Below are 17753 nucleotides of genomic sequence, written 5' to 3'. Positions count from 1 at the left end.
TCAGGCTAAAGAGATAAACCTCTTTTGAATTGACCCTGTAGTAGTTTAATGTTGCTGGGTCCCTTCAGTAGTACCTGTCTCCGTATCATTCACCATTAACCACTGATCAACCTGATCAGCTGTCGTCCTGCAGCCATGAAAATATGACGTCTGCACATCTGGAGGAGGACCCAGAGGAAAACCCGTCTCTCTCTCTCTCTCTCTCTCTCTCTCTCTCTCCACGTCCACACGCGCTCCAGACGGTCTCACCAGAGGAGAGGAGGCCAAACCATGCAGCTTTAGTTAACACCGGCTCAGTATTTGTCACGGCCACCTGATGATTTCAGCATTTCGCCCCGTGTTTTCTGCTCAGCTCTGACTTTCAGGGAGTCGCTTTCGCGCAGTGAGAAACGTGCCCGCTGCTGCTCACGGTGTCCATGCGGATACTAGAAAAACGCTTCTGCCACGTTTTTGAAGACTTTTCCTTGTGGCATCGACCGATTTCGTTTTAATTTTCTTTTTTTTTTACGTCTTTTGCTGTCGGGGACTTGTCAGGACTCGTGTAGTTTCCTGAACTCCTTCTGGGGCAGTTTGCAGAGGGAACAATGCTCCCCCAGCTCCTCACCCTGGCCTGTGGGCTCTGCTTTGGTTTTACCTCCGTCACTGCAGATGTCCTAAAAGCCGAGGTAAGTCTCCTGGAAAATCATCATTCATTTACTTTAAACAATGCAAACTGACACATGCAGGATTTTATGGTCTGCCATACAAGTTGTTATGTTTAAACTAGTCGAAACTTGCATTTTCATAACTTTCAGATGTCGTTTTTATTGCTTTCCTAACTACAGTCTACCACATTATTTCTGATTTGCAGCCTAAATTGCGCAATAATCATATTTTTTGTAGATAGTCATGTATATAGTGTCTTTGTGATGTTTCCTAATATTTAAATAACCTTTATGAGCTTTTAGAAGTTATATTTTACAGGGTGGCAGATCAGTTCAATAATATAAACACATGTCAAAATGCAATACAAAGTGTCAAGACATACAAAGCACAACAGTATTAAGTGTTCATTGTGGTAAAATGCAACTGCAAGGGAGGAACTGTTTATGTTCCCTTTGTGTTTATTCTCCCTCCCCCAAACACTCCTGACCCTCTGGACCAAGAGCTGCTTAAAAGAGTCCATCTGAGCAGAAACTGTAACAAGAGATGAAACTCCATCCAGAGGAAAAAAATGTCATGAGTCTTGTGGCTTGTGAAGGAGGAGGAGGAGGAGGAGGAGGAGGAGGAGGGAGATCCAGCCATGCAGGGGCCGCGCACAGTCTGGAAACCTCAGCTGAGCTGCTTTGTTCTGAGAAAAAATAGGGCTAGTGGTGGTACGGGGGAGGGGGTTAATGGTTTTCATCTGCCTGTGTAGAAAGCTCGTTTGCGCTCACATCATGCTGGACGTGAGGCGCTCCGTCCGGGAGACTGAAGGCCTCGGGCATCAGACTTGTGAAACACCAGCCTGCAGGTTAACCCTCAGCTTTTTAAATGATCGGGTACGAGCACCCAGGGCGCCTTCAGGTCTCGGGCCATTTTACATTTGCTATGTAGGTGGTTCCAGTGGTCATAAGTAGGGTGTTTGATGTGAGCATTGACAGCACAACATCAGTGTTTAGTCACATCCAGTCAGGAGCTGCACACACAAGGTGTCTCTCTGTAAAGACAGGATGCCCCACTAATAGCCAGATGTCACAGGAAATTGATTCACACAGCAAAAAGTCCATTTACCATTAAAAAAAATGGTAAAAAAAATCTGTGCTGTAGTTCTGAGTGGACAGGATGCACGAAGGAGGACCTTAGTCACCGACCACAAGTTGCTGGCGTGTGAGTCAAGCCAGACGTGGTGGAGAACTCGAGAGAGTCAGACAGTTTATAAGAGGCCGCAGGCAGCTGCCCTCCTGTGGCCAACGCACCAACACCGAGATGAATGTCTGTAAACAAAGTGAGAAAACACGACTGTTTACAGCAGTGTCGTCTTTAGCAGCTGGAGGGTAAAACCTCCAATATTTATCACTCCCTGCTGAAATAATGACACCCCACAGTGCAGGAGACGTGTCGGATAAAGAGCGAGTGTCTTGTCTGCTGATGCAGGTTGTGTGCACGGCGCTGTGGTGCTGTCAGACACAGTAGTCAGTCCTGATGCAGAAAGAGGATAAGAGTTGATTATGGGTTCAGGATTGCATCACCTGAGAGCTGCATATGAAACCTGTGATCAAAAGATAGACGTGTCGGTGTGTGGAGCAAGCAGACTAAGCCAGAACAGCACAGATAGGGAAAAAAGCGAAGACAAAATAGCAATCGAGTGACATAAATGTTTAATAAAAGTCGACAAAGCTCCTTTGAGGGGGGATTTGACGGGGAAGGAGAAAGCAGAAGTCAAACAGGGGAAAGAGTTATGAGGAATTTTGTGGTTTATCAGTGTTACTCAACATCTGAACATCCTTCTCTGACAAGCTAAACCCACATGATCCATGCTGAGTGAAAAGAGAAGTCCCACCAATGGAGAAATAAGACTTCCAATATTCTCGTTGAATACCTTTGCAGCCTCCAGCATCTGTTTTCACTCACGGCATTTGCCTTGTCTAACCTTTCTTTACTTAAATAAAAAGTAGTGGGACCTTGTGAGCAAAGGAAGTGGGCAGCAATGAAAACAACAGGTTCTAAAACAGGATCTTTCCATATCTGGCTGAAAAAAAACTGCAGATTTCCCGTTGCCATCTGGAGACACATGTCTGCTGATCCCAGCAGAGGGTTACAGATCTGCTCAAAACACATCTGGGTTCAATTCTCTTTATCTGGACTACAGTGACTGTTGATGTAGCATCAAAAGAAAAAGCCTTGCTGAAGATCTGCTGCACGCTGCTCTGACAGGCAGCGCTTGTCACATAAGAAATGTCAAAATAATCAGCTGGATCGGCCTTAATGAGAAACTGGTGGACTTCAAGGACAAGAGGGAGCTTATGTTTGCTCTACAGTGGTCCACCTTTTTCACAGAGTGGACATCAAAGAGGGAAAGTTTCCACCGTGATGGTAGAAGTGCACGTTTTGAAGATAGATGCATTTTTACTGTGATTTTTAAGTCTTTAGTCTGAGATGCTCAGCTGAGCGGACTAAAGTCAGAGGCCAGATGTTCTGCAACAGTAACTAAGTGCATTTACTCAAGTACTCTACTTTTTCTACTCTGTACTTGGGAAGTATTATACTAACATTCTCTTATGATGAAGATTCTCCATTCAAAATAAACAATTACTGTAGCCTATATAATACGGAGCATTATTATGATCTACCCAACCACATGTAAAGCAGTTAAAGGTCATTAAGTAGCCAACAGAATAATCGTTGTTGGACCAGGCAGACTTTTAGTTAATGTCACAATCACAAAATTCAAATAGCTGAAAAAAAACCAAAACAATCTCAACTCAAGGTTTACTTACTACCTTTTTCTGGAACATTCGTCCGCATCTCATGGTCTTTATCAGCTGATGGAGCTTGCTCAGTTGTTGACTTGAGTAATAACAAGTCAGTACTTGTCACGTCATTAATGCTAAATTAGACCCCAAGTTCAGTTAAGAGAAAAATCCTGCAGTCAGACTTTTAGTTTCAGTTTTATCAACAAAATGTACTTTAGTATCAAAAGTAAAAGTACTTTCTATACATACAAAACAGGATATACTAACTACATAGATTTTTCACTACTTGGTGACACAATAGTTTATGACTAATCTATATATTTGATAATTGAATGTAGTTTTCATTAAGTTAAACTTCCCTTTATTAGGACGTAAAACCCATCATCTTGACTAGGTGGAGCTTTGTTCTTTAACAATGTGGCATATTTTAGAAAATCCTTTTATATTTTGCATGTCGAATATTAAAATAACTAGTAACTAAAGCTGTCAGACATGTATGCAATATAAGTACAGTACAGTGTGAAGTATTTCCAATACAATGCAATAATTGCCTTTATGAGTACAAGTATAAAGAAGCATAAAATGGAAATACTCAAAGTACAGGAACTTCAAATTTGTGCTTAAGTGCAGTACTTGAGTAAACACACATATACTCTGGTTATATTAGTGGAATTATTGTCATACAAGCAATGTCCCATGGTGCAATAGTGGTTATGAATGTACCAGTAACTGCTGGCTTGTATCTGTTGAATAAGTTTTCAGTAAAACAGAATGAAACTATCCAGTGATTTTTATTTGCCCCGTTTGACCCGGCAGAAGTGCAAATGCAGAAAAAGTATTGCACGGCTCTGGTGTGAGCGCTAACTGGGTCAGAGACGCCAAGAAATGAAGGCAATGTGAGATTCAGCCACTCATGAGCAGAATTCTCAGTTTTTTCCGTTGGCACCGAGCGAGAGGAACAACTGACTCAGTCCCTCGAATTTAAATTCAGCCATACTCCAAACTCCTCTCTCTCCTCACTTTTCTTTTACCGCTCCTCCTTCTAATGTCTTTACCTCTCCTTCGCTAATGTAACTCTGCACTTTAGATCATCTTCTTCCGTCCTGTACCTTCTTGTCTGTCCTTCTTCTCCACTCGTTGCTGGTGAGATGTTAAAGGCACAAAATGAAGTATCTCATTAATTTGTCTGGCTAGAAAAAAACAGGTTCTCAATTAAAAACTGGAGGTAGCATGGACAAACTAGTGTTTTGACACTTGGCTAAAGCCCTTGGCATTACCAAGTGTGTAAATGCTAAAATATGCACAATAAACCCAACTTAGCGCACAAACTCACATCTGCATCCCTATTTGATTTCCTATTTCCTTTTGGTATAATGCATAAACACCCACATGATATGCAGACGCAATGACAGTGTGACTTCCAATGAAAATGTCATCATCTTTTTGTTTTTCTCCACCGCAGCTATAAATAAACTGGAATTTTCTTTCATTCTCTTTATAACTCTTGTAGGAACTTTTTTTTTATTGTGCATCCGGAAAACAGATCACAGCTCAGTTTCACAAGACTCTGAGTAAGAGTGTATGACAATAGGGTGTATCATGGTCCCATTTTTAAATTGTTCATACTCGCTGGAGTGATTTTGTGTTGTGAAGTGCCAAATGGGCCCTGAAATCTTAGGAGGTTTACTGTGTATCGGCTACTTTGTATCCAGCGTCCTTAAAAAAGTAGATATTGCTGACCTCAAGGCTGTGGCTTGAGGAGGATATCTGCATTTAAATCTACTTTTAAAACCTTATTGGTTCAGTTTTGTGTTTTTGCAGGACTCGGCTAGTTTCACTTGTTTACAAGTGAAGGGAATCCTAAGTTGCTCTGGTGTTCAAAAACTGATCACAGAAAAGAAAATGTTCTCAGTGCACTTTTAGAAACAGCAAGGTGAAATTATATTCAAATTAACTCACTTACTCGTCGGCCATATTGGTCAAAAACTGGTTTTGATTACATAGAGTGTGAGAGGAATGAGGGATTAATGAGGGCCTAGCAGCTCATTGTTGCCCCAGGACCCCCTTTGCATGTTAATACAGCTAATACAGTAGAAAGTCAGAAAAACGCCCATCACACTTCCCCAAAACCTCAAGTGACATATTCATATTCATTATTTTAAATGGCCAACAGTCCAAAACCCAAAGATATTTAGTTTGCTTGAATTCAAGACAAGGAAAAACACCAACTCTTCACATTTAAGAAGCACAAATTATTTAATGTTTGCTTTTTTTTTTGCTGGGATTATTAATAGATTAACAATTAATTTATTTTCAGCTCTAAATAAGTTGCAGAGGGTCAGAGAAGGGTCAGAGAATCCATGTATACATAATACAGCTCCACAACTCAACTTTACATCATGCTCGTTCTGTTTCGGGCTCTGTGCATTATACATTTAGACTCACGTCACTGCACACACACACACACACACACACACACTGCACAGACCCAGGGGTGTGTGTTTACCAAACCAGCAGCCAGACCTTTGACCACACATGGCCGTGTAGCGAGCTATCCCGCTACACCGAGGCCAACAATACCAGCCATGTACGACTCTCAATAAATAGAGGCTTTGATGGCGGCTGCTGGGAGTTCCAGGGAGGAGGGGTGCATGCTGGGATACCTGGCGTCCCAACCGGAGGTGGTGGTGGTGTGTGGAGTAGTTTGGGACTAGAGGGGAGAAGTGGAGGTCTTGACGGTGTGGGGGAGACTTTTCAGGGGAGTGTTTTTATAGAAGCAGACGCGTCACCACACTGGAGCCACAGGACACACTAGCAGCAGTCAGCACAGAGGCAGAGAAAGTACATTTGGTTGGTGTCAGAGGCAGATTGACTAAAGAGAGAGTCAGGGGATAAATTAGATTAACTAGATTCTTAAATAATCCAGAGAAATCTTGATTGTGAGGGGGAATATGCGGAGATGGAGCGAAGGGGGATAAGTTGCCTCTCTGCAGGTCGTCATAAGTGAACCTTGTTCTCCGGCCTCTCTGCCCACCACATGTCTAACAGTAGCCATGTGTGCCCAGGCAGTATAAGGCCAGGTAGGCCTGCCCGTGCAGTTGCTACATTTCCATCCCTCCCCCTGCTTCTCCTCTCGCTTGTTAGAGGGAGGCTTGAAGAGAAAAACAGCACTAATGGTGGAATAAGAGAGATATCTGAGGTTTAGATGACGCTAACGAAGGAATTCGGGGTAATTCCACCGACTTAATCTGCAGCAGGGATGAAGACGTGCCCTAGCTCTGCGTGCGTAGATACATAAGTGGAAACAAAGATGTTCGAGGTGCGTTTAAGGCTCTACAAGTGCAACAAAGAGGAGCAGGAGATGAGAAGATAGACACCACTCTCATGTTTGTCTGTTAGATATGAAGCTACAGCCAGCAGCCGCTTAGCTTAGACATTAAAGTAGTCTCACTATTCTCCTCAGACTCTCAACAAGAAAAAGAATAACATCCCAACATGTTGAACTATTTCTTTAAGGGAGTCTTAGACCACCAGCAGCAGGCAGTGGAAAGAATAGGCAGGCCTTTCATGTGTAAAGATAAATAGAGGTGGTTTTGGTTGACATTAGTGCAGACAGAGGGAGAGGAGGAGGACAAACAGACAGTGGCAGGGAGATATTAAAGTCAAGCTTTGAGGAACCAAATGTTGCTGAAAATGTTACTTTTTCCAGTGTTATGCTGCGATAGTCTAGACAGACTTCTGGGTCATCACGACTGAAATGACATCAGCGTTCTCAGATTGTGTGTTTTATTTGGCTTTCAGTTCCTCTCTCATCACCCCACAACAAAGTTTCCCATAACGAGTTCAGCATAAATCAAAGGGGCATGCGAGGGTTTGGTGTTGGTTTTTAGGAGTTCGTAAATGGGATAATGTCACAGTCACATGAAGAGACGACAATAAATTTACCATACTGAGTTACCTCAGTGTGTGTTGGCTGCTGTGGAGGAAGGTTAACAAGTCAGCTTAGCACACAAAACACACACACACACACCCTTTGTCTCCCTTATTCACCATGCAGTCTGTGTGATGCATCTGAGCTCAGAGACGCAGGTCCAAACAAGCTCTGAAAGTTGACTGGAAGCAGAAAAACACCCACGGGCTCACACAAGTGGCCAAACCCACCTTTTTAGTTGACTAAGACGTTTTCTGAGATGTTTTCAGGTGGTTTTTCTGTTGTTTCTGGCACGTCTGACCAAGTGCAGACTGAGTAACTCACAGGGAAAGTAAATAAGAGGTATTAATTATATGTTGCAAAACCCCTAATATGATATAAAAGCCTCATATTGTAAAAATATTGTATTTTAGCAGATAAATGTCATTTTCTACTGTGTATTTAGTGTAGGAGACCACATTAAGTAGGTTTTTGGGGTTCAGGAGTCTCAAGATTTTAATGTAGCTATTTGCAACTTATATGCTTATATGCTAGTTACATTTATAACTAAATATTCATATTGTATTTATGTAAGTTTCAGCTGCAGTATCTCATAATGTCCATTTCCATGACGAGGTTAATCCACAACATTGTTAGAGTTGCTCAGGTTTTATAAAAACAGAATAATGATATTTAAGATATGTTCATGTGCAGTACATGTATAGGCTGTCAAAGTAATCATTCTTTTTTTCTCTGGAGGATATAATGAATGAATAATTCTTGGATAAAATCCTACAATTAACAGATTAATTATGTGCTTAGATGCATTTTTGCTTATTCTGCACATATGGTCAACAAGGCTTCTTTTGGAATAAACCTTTTCCTGATTGAGTGAAAATGTGAAATAAGAAAATTTAGATCCAAAATATTGTGCCTTTATAGCCTCTTGACAAGCTAGCCCACCTGTTCACAGGTAAAAGAAACTGTCCACTTTAAAAATGACATGATCATATTTATGACATTTAATTTTAGCGCGTTATATCTTATGGAGCTATCTGCTCAGCTATGTCCAACACAAAAGGGAATAACGTTCCAAGTTTCAGTCCATATCCAAACAGATATTCTCATTATTTCCTCTCTCTCGTAGGCTTGGCTGCAGCAGTATGGCTACCTGCCTCCAGGAGATGTCAGAGCCCAGGCCATCCGCTCACCTAAGTCCATTGTAACAGCGATATTAGCCATGCAGAGGTTTTATGGTTTGACTGCCACCGGCTCCATAGACTCCAACACATTACAGTGAGTCCTGATTGAGAGCAACATTTTTAACTTCTTGGTTCTGAGCATTTAAATATTTACAGGAGATTTATCTGCCCTTCAGAGGAGTCCAATATTTTACATAGTTGAGAATTGGGAATTTTATTTTGCTGTTGCCAGGGCGATGAGTCGACCACGATGTGGCGTCCAAGACAAGTTCGGCCCGGAGCTGAAAACCAGCCTGAGGAGGAAGAGATACGCTGTGCAGGGTCTGAAGTGGGACAAGTCTGAGGTGACCTTCAGGTACACACCTACGCTAAGTTTCAAGTGCCAGTGATGGTTCACTTGTATTTAAGTTAGGGCTCCAATTTCATTATTAATTTTCTTTCCTTTTCTATTAACCACAAACATTCACATTTTATCATCAACAGATGATAAAATGCTCATTTTGAGCCAGCTATGACTATCTTGGCCCTAAATGCAGTCTCTCCATTCTTTATAACAGCATACAGAACTACACACCTAAGATCGGCGAGCAAGCCACGTACGAAGCCATCCGAAAGGCCTTCAAGGTGTGGGAGAGCGCCATCCCGCTCACCTTCAGAGAGATCCCCTACAGCCGCATCAGAGACAAGGTCGACAAGTTCGCGGACATCATGCTCTCCTTCGCAGAGGGTTTCCATGGCGACAGCACGCCGTTCGACGGCGAGGGCGGCTTCCTGGCTCATGCTTACTTCCCCGGACATGGCATCGGGGGAGACACGCACTTTGACCTGGCTGAGCCCTGGACCACCGGGAACACCGACCAGGGGGGTAAGGCAGAGAAGAGTAGACGGTGAAATGTCGATCCTGGAGGAGACGGAAACCAGCTTAACTTAATTTTCTCTCTTTATCTCCCTCTGAAGGTAACGATGTTTTCCTGGTGGCTGTCCATGAGCTGGGTCACGCTCTGGGTCTGGAGCACTCCAACAACCCCTCTGCCATCATGGCCCCCTTCTACCAGTGGTTTGACACTGAGAACTTCCAGCTCCCGGACGACGACCGAAGGGGCATCCAGACAATCTACGGTGGGGAAGCTGTTTATTCTCATTTAACATCCACAACCTTAAAGTTAGTGGATCACCAAAGTCAGTAGGGTTCATCCGCTGGGAACAATGAATGTGTGTGCAAAATTAGTAGTTGTTGAGATATTTCTGGACCAAAGAGGTGGACAAGCATCAGCACAGTGTAGCTACATACTGAATTATGTTGGGTGGTGTTGCTACAAGCTAATCATCTCTCTATTCTCACTCATATCTTCCCCACAGGAACCAAGTCTGGGGCTCCCCCTCCTCCCCCACCTCCCCCTCGACCCACAAAGCCATCCAAGCCCGATCACGGCCCGGACATCTGCGAGGGACACTTTGACACCATCGCCATCCTCAGGGGTGAAAAGTTTGTATTCAAGGTACAAGAGTTTAACTAATTGCTTCATAAATACTTACACAACTGAGCTCATTTTTAAAGACTAATATGCATCAGGGCTTGTAATGATTAATTTTTAGATTAATCAGTTAAACAATTAGCCTAGAAAATGTTAAAAAGATGTGAAAAATGTGCTCTCAATCTTAATTTCATTCAGATTTCATGTTGTCATATTTCCTATTTTCTCCAACCTGAAGTCCAAAACCCAAAGATATTCAATTTACAAAAATAACATGACAAGTAGCATATTTGACAACCTGAACATTTCAATTTCTAGCAATAAATCCTCTGACAATCCACTAATTAATTAACCAACTAATTGTATAAGCATTATTATGCATTATTTCAGACAAATTAAGTGAAATATCTTGGAATGTATTCTGCTATATTTGTAATTTCTCTGAATGCGTATGTCTGCAGGACAAGTGGTTTTGGCGTGTGCGTAACAACAAGGTGTTGTCAGGTTACCCGATGGCCATCAATCACTTCTGGAGAGGCCTGCCCTCAAACATCAACGCCGCCTACGAGAGGGATGATGGGAAATTTGTCTTCTTCAAGGGTAGGTTCATCTGAGATGAGATGGAAGCCAGATTTGGGATGACTGCGTCATCAGTGATGAGTATCACGTGTTGAATGTGATGACTGGTCTGGTTTGATGTATTTATCCTCTGGTTGTTCCCCCTCTCTGGTTTCTGTCTCCCTTCTTTTCATTTCATCTCTGTTTCTCTTTCTTCCACCTCCAGGCGACAGGTACTGGGTTTTCAGTGAGTCCAGCATGGACAGTGATTCCCCCAAGAGCCTAAAAGACCTGGGCACCGGCCTTCCCAAAGACAAGATCGATGCGGCTCTCTTCTACACACCGACAGGGCAGACGTACTTCTTCAGAGGCACTAAGTGAGTCCGTCCTCTTTTCAGGGTTCATCACACACACCTAAACCACACTGTGGTGATCTTTCTTCATGCACAATCTCATCTGTTGATTCTGCAGTGTCGACTTTGCACCCAGCCTCTTTTTTGCATTTGTTTTGCTGTGTTTATCTTTTTGAAGAGACGTTCGGCAGGTTAAAACAGGTTAATCCCCCAGTTTGCTCCTCATTTTAACGGTTCTTTATCCTCTTACACAGATCACAGACTTGTTTTTCTGTGAAGCATTATGGGAGCATTCAGGCATAGATTGAATCTCTTTCCCCTGACGCCCAAACAAACACTGCTCATACTTCTCGTACAGTTGTAGTAACCTGTTATAACTTGCTCTTTTACCATGCTTATCTGTGAACTTGTAATGAATGTGGAATCCCACATTTCAGTCCACTGACTCACGGTTTGTCCTTTCCGTCTTTAGTTAAGTTGTAGATTTACTGGATGATCAACTCATTTTCCCCCTGTATTTAGATCAGGAAAGAGTAGAGGAGTGATTATAAATGAAGACAGCAAAAGAAAGGAGGACGCTTAAACCCCTAAACCACCAAGACGCCCCAGCAGGATTTTAGAAATGCTGGGGTCAAGTGTCAAAATTCCCCCCCCTTTTTGACCGGCCTCCAGACAGTGTTAATTTTTCATTTTTCTGTCAGTAGTATAATTCTGTTTTAAAAAACAGTAAAGCCCTTAATTTGATTAATTTCTTTCCTTAATTTTTGCCTATACACAGTTCAATGTAAAGATATTGAGTTTAAAAGATGTCAGAATCAGCCTAAAACAAATTATTTAACTAATTGTAGACGACATTCCTGAAAACGACACTGAGGTCATGAACCTTGGCGTTGCCCTTCAGCAGCCCTGCTTCTGTTGTCGAAATGAATCACCCAAAGAAAACTTTCCTAAAAGAAACAGTTTTCTCTCCTATAGATCTTTAATATTTCAGTCTTTATGTGGTTTTCAGGTACTACCGTTTTAACGAGCAGACTCGTACTGTGGACAGCGGTTATCCAAAGCCCATCAGCATGTGGAGCGGTGCCCCAGATAACATCAAAGCTACAATCATGAGCGAAGATGGATGTAAGTTTTTCTCCCCCTTTAAACTGATCATGTGCATAGCGACAGTCCAAGATTTTGAGTCGTTTACAGTTATGCCTGAATCAATGAGTTGATTATTGAAAAGTTCATGGACGGAAAATTCATTGGCAACTATTTTGACAATCGATTAAATCAAAATCAAGAAAAATGTCTAACTTTTCTGACATCCAGCTTCTAAAATCTGAGGATTTGCAGCTTTTCTTTGTCTCATGTGATAGTAAACTGAATTTCTTTTTCACTGTTGGTCGGACAAAATATCACCTTGGGCTTGTGGTGGACATTTTTCATAATTGTTTTCAATAATTTTCATAATGTAACATACAACAACTGGAAACAAACTTCTATTCTCTTAATTTTTCCACTTTCTGCAGCTTACACTTACTTCTACAAAGCCAACAAGTACTGGAAGTTCAACAACCAGTACATGAAGGTGGAGTCCGGCTACCCCAAGTCTGTGCTCAGTGACTGGATGGGCTGCGAAAGCGAAGAGCCCAAGAAGGGTCGGGAAGAGGAGGTGATCATCATCGAAGTGGACGAATCACAGGGCGGGGCCGGGCCGGCCGCCGTGGTGATCCCTCTCCTCCTACTGGTGCTGGTTGTGGTCACTCTGGGAGCGCTTTTGTTCTTCAGGAAGTACGGCACGCCTCGACGCCTCCTCTACTGCCAGAGATCCCTCCTGGACAAGGTGTAGACAGAGCGGCGGCGTGATTGACAGACTGCCACAGAGGGACACAAAGAGAGAGGGAGAGAGAACGAGGGCCGGGTGAAGATGGAAACTGAGAGGGGAAAGAAATGACAGAGGAGGAGAGAGCAACCGGAGAAACGACAGAAGAAATGGGGGATAGAAGGGGGACGATGTGTTAAGTTTTGGGTGGTTTGTATGTGCCACGAAAAAGAGAGAAAAAAACGATAAAGGCCCTAGAAACTGAAATCAGGAAAATGTGTATTTGTATGTTAACTATTTACATGTACTGTTCTGTGTTCAGAGATTAACAACATACCCGCAATCTCACATAGAGAAGGGAAATATACAAAGAGACTCATGTTCATCAGCGACTTCCCTCCCGCCTCTCCTCTCACTCATCCCAGGTATTAAAAGAAACATCCCTCCTTCCTTCCTCTCCTTTAACTGGACGACTCCAGCTGAACTGCTGTCTGATTCATGTCTGAAATCTGTGTTTCACTTCGGGTTTTACTCAGAAATTCTTCACCTCTCAAATACATTTGCTGTCTGTTTTTAGGGAGTTTTGCTCTGAAATTCAGCCATTTTAATGTGACAGTTTTGCTCTTGAATCCGTTGTTTTTGGCGACGTTTAGATGTTTAGCAATGCAGTATTTCCTGAATTTCTTTGGTTTCTTCTCTACCACTAAGTAGGGCTGGCTATCGAACCTCATAATTAGCACATAGTATTAAATACTGTCAAGCTGACATAGAATGTTTGGTCAGATTGCTAACCTTGTTTCCTTATTCTTCGATCAAATAGTTCCAGATTTAATACAAAATTTTGCCAATTTAAGACTTTTTTATGAAGGGCAAGTTTTTGTACTGTTGCCTGTGTTAAGACAATATTAAGGCCGGAGAACTTTGCCTTCTTTTGTTAATGGAAAAAGGGTTTTGTTGATTTATTTTTCAAAGTAAGGAAATAAAGAAATCAGCACTAGTACAGAACATTTTAAAACCATGCCTGGCCTTTCTTCAAAGAGGATCCTCTCCCATCTGCTAAAGACTAAAGATCACATTCTTCTTTAGTTGTTACCACCCCTCGACGTGTTGGATGTCCCTTCTGCACAATGTTGGTATCCACTGATGCAGACTTGTGAACGTAGTATTTGTTTAACTGAGGATTATGTCCACCAAAGTCAGACGTCACATGAGCTTGCTGCTGAAGGTGATGGTCCGCACTCGACCGAAAGCAAACAAAAGAAGGTCCTTGCGGTACAGAAACTAAGATAGACAGCGTATAACCGCAACTTGATTCACAGGGAAAACTCCTCTTTCAGTGCAAGCAGTCAGACGGAAAAAAAAATATTTCTTTAAAAAAAACGTAATGTTTTATCTCTGAAAGGACAGTTTTCAAACATTCCAGTTTGTTTGGTGTTGAATATGAGCAGAGCTGCTCGTCAATGTAACATGTAAGCGGTACAGTTTCCAACAATATGGTGCAATTTTTTTAATTATTATCGTTGCTATGGGAAATTGTTGTTATTATAAGTATGGTTATTGTTATTATTGTTGTCCTGGTAAAGTTATGATGACTTTTTTTTTTTTTTTTTTGCTTTTGTACATTGTCATTTGGAGTCCTGCTGGACAGAGGCATAACATGGCAATGATGAGTGATGGAGACGAAACCCAGTTTACGCTCAGCATGTGATGAATTGGATCAGATCAGGGGGGTAGATGTCAGTTCAGGGAGTTTTCTTTTTACTCTGAGACACCCGAAATTACAGAGATGTTGGCACAGAATAACAAGCAATGCTATTTATGAACTTTGATGGTGCTCATTGATTTTTTTTTTCTTAATTCTTTAGTTTACACAAATCAAAATTGAAGGTGAATTAATTTAGTGAATAACAATGATAATGGTAATGATATTTATAATGATGATCATATCAATAAAATGGAATGAGAGTTTTTTTCCCTGCCTGTTTTCACTTTTGTATTTCATTAGATAAAGCGAAATTAAACTATTTTCTACAAACAGTCATATTCTGTCATGGCCTCCTCATCAATATCTGAACACACACAATCACTCAAAATCACAATATGAAATGTGACACTCACTCAAATACATTTTTGAAACTGAATTTACTCCTCAAAAACAAAAAAAGCAAAGTATACACCAATTATATACCAGATATTCCAGTGAAATGCAGCTCTAACTCTATGAATCAACTCATTCTTAGCCATGCTGAAGACAATGCTGCTTCATCAAGATAATAATACTAATAATACTAATGATACTAATAATGATAATGTGTTTTTGTATATATATAAATATATATAACTATCTTTGTTGTTATGAATCCCTTTGGAAACCTCAATCATACAAGTCATAAAAATGCATAGTGGTCAAGCTACAACGACATCTGCACACCTGAATTCAAGCCACAAGTGGAAAAAAATAAAGTGCTTCACTCACTTGTCATTAGCTACATCTTTTCTTTGACTCCATGAGAGGGACAAACTCTTTGTAAGCTGTGTCATAGTATGTGTCATGGTAGAGCTGTTGCATTAGATAGTACAGGTGTACCTAATAAAGTGGCCACTTAATGTATCATGTAAGATTCATAATTTTGGCTTTAGTTAGTATTCAAAAGCTATTTTTCTGCTAAACATGAGACACTGACCAGCTGAAGCTTTGGACCATATTTTATTTTGAAAATCTTACAATCAGAAAGTCTTTTTAATGCAGATTTCTTTCTCAGATGTTTAGTAGTTGGAGGCAAATAGGTTTAAAAAAATGTTTTTGGGGAAGGATTACATCATTCACAGAATGATTCATTCAGTTATTGTGAACCAGGTCAACATCTGCAATTTATCTCTTTTTTTCTCATTCTCAGTTCCTCTCAAGGACACTGCACTTGAAAAATCAAGTGGTTGTAGAAGGTCCATCTGCACTTTAAAGTCTGTTTAATTTTATGTGGTTTTATTGTTTATTATTCATCTTGATCCCCATCAGCGGTTGCCCCGACAGCAACTACAGAATAACACAGCAGGCAAATACTTTAACTACATAGAATTCATAACACTCTTACCACGATAATCTCCACCCGCTAAAAACAATATTAACATTACAACAAACACAGAAAATCACATCACAACCAAACATATGAAACTCAAAACATACAAACAAACCTCAAGTAATCTGAAAATTCATATTTCATGTGTGGTAAAAACAAGCATATTTTGCATTTTTCTTTTATTTCATTCTGGGTTTTGGGTTCAGGGTCTGCAGTGTGTCTTCACCTCCTGACCTCCAGACCAGGATGGACCAGGTCTTTGCCACGGACGGAGCAGCCTGGATACATTTACACCACCGCTGGTTGTTTTGGACACGGAGCCAGCAGTCATGTGCCGAGTCGGAAAAAATTATGGAACGCTCACATTTTTCAGAGAAGTGCGTTCCAGCTGAGCATCTGGTGCTCTTGAAACATCTGAACGTCTCAGCTGCACTCTGCATGCATGTGTGTGTGTGTGTGTGTGTGTGTGAGAGAGAGAGAGAAAGGACAGCAGAGGTGAGAGAAATGAGGAGGACATTGAACAGAAATAATTTTATAGGGTTGGGGATATTTTTCCCTCTGCACATTTCCATCCAAAAAAAAAAAAAATCCTTCAGCAAGCAACCTCCCTCCTTCGTCTCCCCCTCTCTTATTTCCTCACCCGCTGCAAAATTGTTCTTTTTATGAGGCTTCAGTCTCAAACCACTCCTCCTCCCACCACAAGTATCTCTGGTCTGTTTTTGCTCTTTCTCTCTCTCTGCCCTTCCCTCCCCCTTCAACCCCTTCGCTCCTGCTCTCTGTTTTAACTCTTCACACACTGTAAATAACAGTAAACAACAACAACCTCAGTAAAACCACAACAAGGTAAACATCCTCCAACATGAAAAGAAAACACTGAAAATCTGGTTGGTATAAAATTATAGTTTAGTCTCTCAAAAACCCTATTTTCATGTAAATAACATTTTGTCAGATCATATTATATCAGTTAAGTTACTTTTACACATGCATATCATATATAAACATGTTTGCAGTCCTGTCTGCAAAGTATTTTGTGCTACATTACCATACAAAGTGTCTGATAAATGAAGTAGAAATCCTGTTTTTTGATTGGATCTTTACCAGTGATGTCACAGTGTACTGACACACCCTGAAGTACACCTTTACATCACTGCGGCAAGGTGTGACGTTAAACCAGTGGAGGTCAGCAAAAACAAGATTTTAAGCTGGTTTAAAGCTGCTCATTCATGTCATAAAGAAGCACAAATTCAAGGTACTTTACTAGAGTATTTCCATTTTACACACTTCTTCATGCCCTTCCTGTCCCGCGGAAACCATGTATCTCCAAATTGGGTGAATTTGACTTTTTCTGATGAACTGAAGTATGAAGTTTTCCTTTCCTGAGTTAAGAAGAATCTCTTGCATCTAAAAATAAATAAAATATGAAATTCCTCTTCAGAATACCTGAAAAAAATCCTCATGACAAAGCTGAAAACAGGCTGTTTTCCTGAGCTTATGAGTTACACAGAAGAACTAGTCCCCAAGTTCCACCTTTACCCACGACCTGAATGTACTTTTAATTCAGTAACTTAAGTTAAAAGAAGACGGCGTTCCAATACTTTTACCTAAGTAAAGTTTTGAATACAGTTGCTTTTATTTAAGTAAAAGATCTGAATGCTTCCTCCACTACCGTCCATGAAATCATCAGAGGTCAGAGGTCATCATTGTTGCAGTAGGTGTAGCTGCTGTGGACTGGACTCATGAACATACTATAAGTGACACTAACCTGACAGATCGCATCACATTTCTAGTTTTTTCCTGCTCACATCTGTTCTTCCACTTTGCTCCTCCACCGGCCCAAACTGTCTCTCTTTCTCTGTCACCTGGTGTTTCTATTTGTCTCAGTGGACCTCTCTCATGCAAAGTAACTGTTTGGTGGACTTATCCGTCTTTCTAGAGAA

General features: G+C 41.3%; 1 protein-coding gene across 1 annotated transcript; it reads left to right on the top strand.

Annotated features, from left to right (window-relative positions):
- Positions 1–553: 553 nt before the first annotated feature.
- On the top strand, positions 554–14768 carry mmp14a (matrix metallopeptidase 14a (membrane-inserted)). Its single transcript, XM_070854566.1, has 10 exons — positions 554–665; positions 8492–8640; positions 8779–8901; positions 9104–9411; positions 9504–9665; positions 9906–10045; positions 10483–10621; positions 10806–10956; positions 11942–12057; positions 12447–14768. The coding sequence occupies exons 1-10, from the start codon at positions 585–587 to the stop codon at positions 12764–12766; spliced, it is 1689 nt and encodes a 562-aa protein (XP_070710667.1). The 5' UTR covers positions 554–584; the 3' UTR covers positions 12767–14768.
- Positions 14769–17753: the final 2985 nt, after the last annotated feature.

This window comes from Pempheris klunzingeri, chromosome 23, assembly GCF_042242105.1.
Source record: "Pempheris klunzingeri isolate RE-2024b chromosome 23, fPemKlu1.hap1, whole genome shotgun sequence".
Lineage (NCBI taxonomy): Eukaryota > Metazoa > Chordata > Actinopteri > Acropomatiformes > Pempheridae > Pempheris > Pempheris klunzingeri.
Note: the sequence above shows the minus strand (reverse complement) of the source record. Positions and strands in the feature narration are given on the sequence as shown.